Source organism: Tripterygium wilfordii, chromosome 8, assembly GCF_013401445.1.
Source record: "Tripterygium wilfordii isolate XIE 37 chromosome 8, ASM1340144v1, whole genome shotgun sequence".
Taxonomy (NCBI): Eukaryota; Viridiplantae; Streptophyta; class Magnoliopsida; order Celastrales; family Celastraceae; genus Tripterygium; species Tripterygium wilfordii.
The window spans coordinates 8,323,580-8,330,258 of NC_052239.1; the positions used below are offsets into that span (position 1 = coordinate 8,323,580).

The window sequence follows — 6,679 nt, forward strand, 5'->3', positions numbered from 1 at the left end:
ATTCTCTTATTAAAAAAAAGGGTCGTTGTTAGACAAAATGAAAGTATAAGATATATGATAATATGTTTGAACTACCACATCTAAAACAATTAATATTTTTTAATCATTTTACTCTTTTCAATTTTTATATGAAAATTTAAATATTTAAAATCCTTAGATTTTTTGTGTCTAGAGTCTTCTTTTAGACTACAAGCAATAAATAAAGTGACAAAATGGCTAGGGTTTAATTTTTCAATAAGGTATTTTTCTGTCATTTGTCATGTTACTCCTTATCCTAAGAATTCCGTATAAAATAAAAACAAACATCTGATATCATCACTTACGAATGATTTTATTTATACTATACGAAGTCTTATCTTCTCCTCTAAACGGACCCTAAGAGTGTGTTTGGATTGAGGGATTTGAGGGGAATGGAAGGGAAAGGGAGTTTCCTTCCAATTCTCTTGTTTGGATAGTTTATAAAAAATTAAGAAGAGGAATTTTGAGGGATTTGAGATGAAGATTTCATTAAAAATTTTGTCAAAATTCTTCTTCCCAAAATGGAGTCATTTGTAGCGAAGGGATAACTACTTAAATTATTTATAAGTTAAAAACTTATTTTACCCTTATTCATAATACTTGAACCTAAAAAGTTAGGATAAATTAATAAATTAAACCACTTTTCTTTTATCTTTTTTTTATCTATCCAAACATGAGAGAGAAAAATGTATTCTCCTTTCCATTTTGTTCCATTCTCTTCCTTCCCTTTCACTTCCCCTCAAATCTCTTAATCCAAACACACTCTAACTGATTTATATACACAAATAGATTCATAACGTATTGTCCTAATATTTTAGGTTTAGAAAAGTACTAAGGAGCAGGGGCGGACACAGTTGAGTCAAGGGTAGGCAATTTCTCACCTTGACTTTTTTATTTATTTATTTTATATTACTATAGTTGAAACTAAATGAGACAATGATGAAATATGAGTGGGACCACTCTTTAACCAATAAGCATCTACTCTTTTTAGTTTTTGTCCCTATAATGAATGATTCTTGAGAGACTAGCGTGAAACCCGCGCTCCGCAGCGGGGCGTCTATTTTAATTAGTATAGTTATTCCAATTTTACTTGTAAAATATTGTCCATGACGCTTGGAATTAGTGGCCTCTTCATGTTGATGAGGACCTTCTAATGGAGCTTGATCTTTGTCTTTGAATGATGGTTTATGGGGCATCAATGTAATGAATCTGAACCATAAGAGACAATTGTGTGACAATCTGGTGAGTGAGATCTCTGATTCAGTTCATACTTCTGTTTTGAGTCTTATGTGTCCGAAAAAGTTTGGATATGAAATTTGTTTGTCGGCGAATGTCCACCTGTTTAGCTTTCCAAGGCGTATATCAGCAAACATGAGTGAATGAATCAAGAAATCACTTGGATAAATGCAAACCACCAACTAAACAACCTTGTCCAAAATTCATTTTAATCAGGAGAAGCATGAAACCACATTTCTACTATTCTTGGTAGCACAAAGTTTGGCACAATACATCACTGTAAGAGAAGCGAAGCGATTCCAAATTCAGCTACTAACCACATGAAGAACTGTTCACAGAATCTTCTAAAGTCGGCGATTGTGTGATAACAATGTTGAAAAATAACCAACTGTAAAAGATAAAGAAAAATGACAATGAAAACATCTATGAACCTCAAGTTTTTCTGAAAAAAAAAATAAAAATGTACCCCAAATGAATTCAAAGGTACTAAAGCAAAGAATTTAAAGAGGGAGGAGTTAATTAACCCTTGGCGAGCAAGATTGGAAATTCTCAAATCACTGCTGCTGCTACACCATGATTCAGCTTTGACGATTTTGCTCCACGCCTCTTCTTATAGGTCACCATCCTCAATCTGCCGCGGCACCAACAAAAGAAAATATAACCCAACTTTGTATCAATAGACAAATGCAGAAACAAATTTCATGAATTAAGTTGAGTTTTTGTCCCTACAGTATTATAAGAATCAAAATTGGTTACAATCCCAAATCAGAAAAGCAAGAATCAAAAATAAAAGAAAAAATCAAAGCACTTAGAGGAGGCAAGATTGATTAAAGCAATCCAAATGTAACATAAGAACAAAATTAGTGAGCTCTAAAAGCTGAAATCGGCCCATTATTTATGGTCACAGCATGGAACAAACGAATTACAAAGCCCAAACTCAGTGAAGTACAAACCAAAGGTGGAAGGTGAAGCACAAACGCTCAATATATAGCAGTTGAATTCTCTCCTCAAAGTGAAGAAAACCTACCCAGAAGAAACACAAATGATTGAATGAGATCATTAAAAATAAATAAGAAAACTGGTAAAACTTTAAAACTTTAAATAAGTCAGCAAATGGAATCCATAGTGAACACCAAACTCATAGAAGAACAATACATGACTCAGTAAGAAATGGTTGGCAATGGTTAGTGATAAAGAAGACGAATCTGGAACATTAGGACTTAGGTCTGAAAATCATAGACATACATTTGTGACATATGGCATTGGATTGATGCTCAAAAAGGTTCTCCCTGATGCATGTTACAATAAGTTTCATCTTCTTTTACTGGAAAAGCAACAATAACAGAGTCACATCTTCCATTTGCCAACATATGCATCAATAAGTTTCATCTTCAGTGTATGTGATGCGAATTTTTTTTCAGGTTTATTGCATAAAAAATGATCAGTTGAGAAAGATAAGAAATTCAACATTATAGTAAAGCAATCATTTCAATCTACACATCCTTTACATATAATCAATTCAAAATTCATAGAAAAGGCAATTCTAAGCTTACAATCAAGGGCAAGGGTAACATTGTGCAGTGCCTTACTGTACCATTTGTAGTTTTGAGCTCCACAAAATTCTCTTCCTCTTCTTGAAAGATGCTAAAAATACCCAAACTAAGAGAAATTGGTGCCTGGCTTCCTGCATGTTAAAAAAATCATAGGAATAAGAAAAGTCTTCAATCTCGTTAGAAACAAACATGTTTGATTTACACAATGAAAACACGGATATTATCCCTGAACATCCAGCATCTTTTCAGGACAAAAATAGTTGGTAGCATGACTGCTGAAGCAATTGTACAAATGATATTAGCAGTTCGATCATCAAACGACGCATTCCTCCACTGAAGCTTGCATAGAATGGTAAGTCATCTCTTGTTTTTGCCTCGTCCTCTTCCTACAAAAATGTATGGAAGCTGAAAATCAGTAAAATACAACCAACCAATCCATGACGACACCAAAGAACGTACCTCCACTGATATCACACGGATGGCTGAATGAGGAAAACGAATAGGAAAAATTTCTGAAATGAGGTTTAAAAAAAATTTAAAAACTGACAATTTTCTTAACTGTGAGTAGAATTGTTAGGAAACAGAAGGTCATTACCGTTGTGTACCATAGCCTCTACAAAAAAAAACAAAACATTTCATTTAAACAAAACAATGGTGGAATGTATTCTTATCTGATTACTGTTGGTTTTTGCTTCTTTGTTCCACGGTGACAGGCGTCGAATTAAAGCAAAGACTTAAAACCCACAATCCAAGAAACAAAGACCAATAAATCAGACCTGTAACCCACAGAGAACTCCAAATGTTACTCTCTTTTGTGTCAAAACCCAATATCAAATTACTAAACAATCACATAAAAATAAACCCGTTAAAAATCAAAACATACCTCACAGAACTGATTATCGTACTTAAAATGAAAAGAAAATTAGACGGCCAACAAAACAAAAATTCTGAGGAGCAGACATATCATTTCTACGCTAACTCCACAATTCCAATGACTAACTAATAGACATTACACCCAAACAACACATATGGGCAAAAGAGACCAGTCTAGCCTGAAAAACAAATAATATAAGTTTGGGCCTAACTCATAACTGAAAACCATGGTTGACAGAGAGAGGATTGCCCGCCCTTATAAGTTGGACTTGAGACTCCGATTTTAACAATGTGGGATAATCCTACATCAGAACCCCTTTCAAACCTTAACCAAATGCAAAGAGGAATGGAAGAAGAAGAATTACAGAGTAGAGAAACAAGAACACACGTGAAGAGTAATCTTCATTTCATATCAATTCATTAACCAGACTAGTTGTTACAAAGTTGAACTATTTCTTATAACAACAGGGAGAACCGACTCAACTAACGGACGTTAGCTCCTAAACCCATATTCTGTTAAGTTTAACAGAATGCTTAATTGTTGGATAAACAAACATTGATTTACATATAGGTTCCTATCAACTACTCCCCTTTTGAAAGAATCCTTGTCCTCAAGGATAACAAGGTTGCAAATTTCACAATAGAAAATCAAGCTAAAGCATCATCCGAGAACCTTATGGCATCTGACATTTTTATTGCATGAATAGAGCACCTTGAAAGTGATATTATAGGAGATAATATCTGGTTGCAACTCATTCACCAAAAGGCAATACCAAATCTCTATTGTCTTTTTTACTATCTTTGGTATTGTGAAGCCGTTCCATGAGGTGTTGTGGGTAAAAAGATTTGGAACACAACTCTGCTGATCCATGTCAAAATAGAGTAACAAAGCATCTTTAACTTTACCCACAGAACAAAGCCCATGTATCAAAATATTGTGCATAGTTACATGTTGTAAAACCCCCTTTTTGAGAACTTGGTGCCACAAGAGGAGTGTCTCAGCTTTCCTTTTGCCTTGACAAAGGCCATCCATGCACAAGCTATATGTAATTATGTCATGTTTCCACCCTTCTTCCAGCTTTTCCTTTACATTCAAGTATGGCTCACAAATTCTTTCTGCTTTACATAGTCCCTTAATGATAGTGTTGTAGGAGACAAGTGTTGGAGAACCACCTTTGATGCTTATTTCTTTGAAAAGTTTAACTGCACCCTCAAATCTGTAAGCTTGGAGAAACCCATCAAAAAGTGCATTGCAAACACGAGAATCCAATTTACAACCATGTTTATCCATCTCTCTCACTACACTGGCTGCATCATCTAATCTCTCCTTTTTGTATAAACTACTAATCATAGATGAATATGCAAAGATGTCTAGATCACTTCCTCCATATTCTATCTCCTTCAATATTTGTAAAGCCTTACTCAAGTATCTCTTGGTGCACAACCCAAATATTGATACTCCATAAGTTGTGGAATCGACCACACAATCTTTTGTAGGCAACTGTTCCCATATAGAAATTGCTTCATCTACCTTTCCATTTTCAAACAACAAATCCGAATCATAGGCCATAACCAATAACTGGCCAAAACCACTAACTATATCAACCATGGCAATCTTCACAAGTTCAAGCAACATGTCACAAGCTTTTATCCTAGCAGTCCACTCAACTAAGTCGGGTCTAACATTTGTTTTCCTTATTTGACTAAAAATTCTCAAGGCCTCACTAATAATACACCTTGAATATACATTCCTAACATACATTTTATCACAACCAGCTGCAATCCCAGGATCAAAGGGAAATATATTGGTCCCATAAAATGTTCTTCTTATGGAAGTCATATCAAGAGGAAACTTAATAGAAATCCAAGAAGGCAATACTTGTTTTGGCATTTTCACAAACATCTTGTGGACACAATCAACTAATCCATGTTTTGTATGAAAATTCATCAATTCATCTACCATTTCCATACCACTACCTTGCTGTTTAAATTTCTCACTCAAAGCTAAATTGAAATCAAGAAATCTTCTTACCTGTAGCCTCTTTCCAAGAAGTTAACAATATGTTACTTCATCAATTACACTTTCAGATTGATTTATCTTCACAGCTTGTTACGGTAGCTCTACATCGACCACAACGGTGTTGTCGTCATCTCCGAAAATCGTCGCAACCGACAACGCAGAGGCTCCATCACAATAGTTGCCTTTTTCGTTGATAAAACCAGGAAATGAAAACCCTAAATCTTGGCGTAGTTTTTCCACTCCAGCAATCAATTTGGAATCGATTGTTGTCGACAAGTTTGCAAACTTGACATGAACAAAGATCTGAAATCTGTCCATTGCTGCAGAAAGTTTTGCAACTTTTGTCTCAAGAATTGAAATTCGATTATCAAGATTTGCTTCTAGGATGGATTGATTTTCCATGGCAGTAGATTATGCATGAATGCAAAGGAAGGGAACAATATGTTTATCAAATAGAGAATGAAAACTTCTTTCGACCTAACCTGTGTGATTGCACAAGAAGGGAACAGTAAGGATCAAACCTCTGATACCAATTGATGAGAACCCCTTTCAAACCTTAACCAAATGCAAAGAGGAATGGAAGAAGAATTACAGAGAAGAGAAACAAGAACACACGTCAAGAGTAATCTTCATTTCATATCAATTCATTAACCAGACTAGTTGTTACAAAGTTGAATTACTTCTTATAACAATAGGGAGAACCGACTCAACTAACGGACATTAGCTCCTAAAACCATATTCTGTTAAGTTTAACAGAATACTTAACAGTTGGGTAAACAAATATTTATTTACATATAGGTTCCTATCATAATTTCACTATCCATACTGGCAAATAGCTTTTCAAGTTATCTTCAAGAATTGAAACCCTAATTTCAAGATTTTCTTCATCGAATGATTTGTGATTCTCCATAGCAGCAGATTGTATTAGGTAGCGTGGCATAGGTTAAAACTCCTTACACAAAGCTACCTTGAAGGCTTC

The 6,679-nt window shown here is 34.7% G+C and overlaps 1 protein-coding gene and 1 long non-coding RNA gene across 6 annotated transcripts; both read right to left on the bottom strand.

The window, feature by feature from the left end:
* Window positions 1-1,444: 1,444 nt before the first annotated feature.
* Window positions 1,445-4,674, bottom strand: LOC120004460. 5 transcript variants are annotated; one of them, XR_005469548.1, is made up of 4 exons: window positions 3,367-4,674; window positions 2,849-3,193; window positions 2,208-2,277; window positions 1,445-1,885 (listed from the first exon to the last, which is right to left on the bottom strand). It is a non-coding gene; the product is annotated as an uncharacterized LOC120004460 (long non-coding RNA). The 5 variants fall into 5 exon arrangements; XR_005469545.1 differs by having other exon boundaries at window positions 3,267-4,674; XR_005469546.1 differs by having other exon boundaries at window positions 1,445-1,642; window positions 1,779-1,885; window positions 2,849-4,674.
* Window positions 4,675-4,735: 61 nt separating this feature from the next.
* On the bottom strand, window positions 4,736-5,643 carry LOC120003596 (putative pentatricopeptide repeat-containing protein At1g53330). Its single transcript, XM_038852619.1, has 2 exons — window positions 4,854-5,643; window positions 4,736-4,764 (listed from the first exon to the last, which is right to left on the bottom strand). Exons 1-2 carry the CDS (start codon window positions 5,641-5,643, stop codon window positions 4,736-4,738), a joined length of 819 nt encoding a protein of 272 aa, XP_038708547.1.
* Window positions 5,644-6,679: the final 1,036 nt, after the last annotated feature.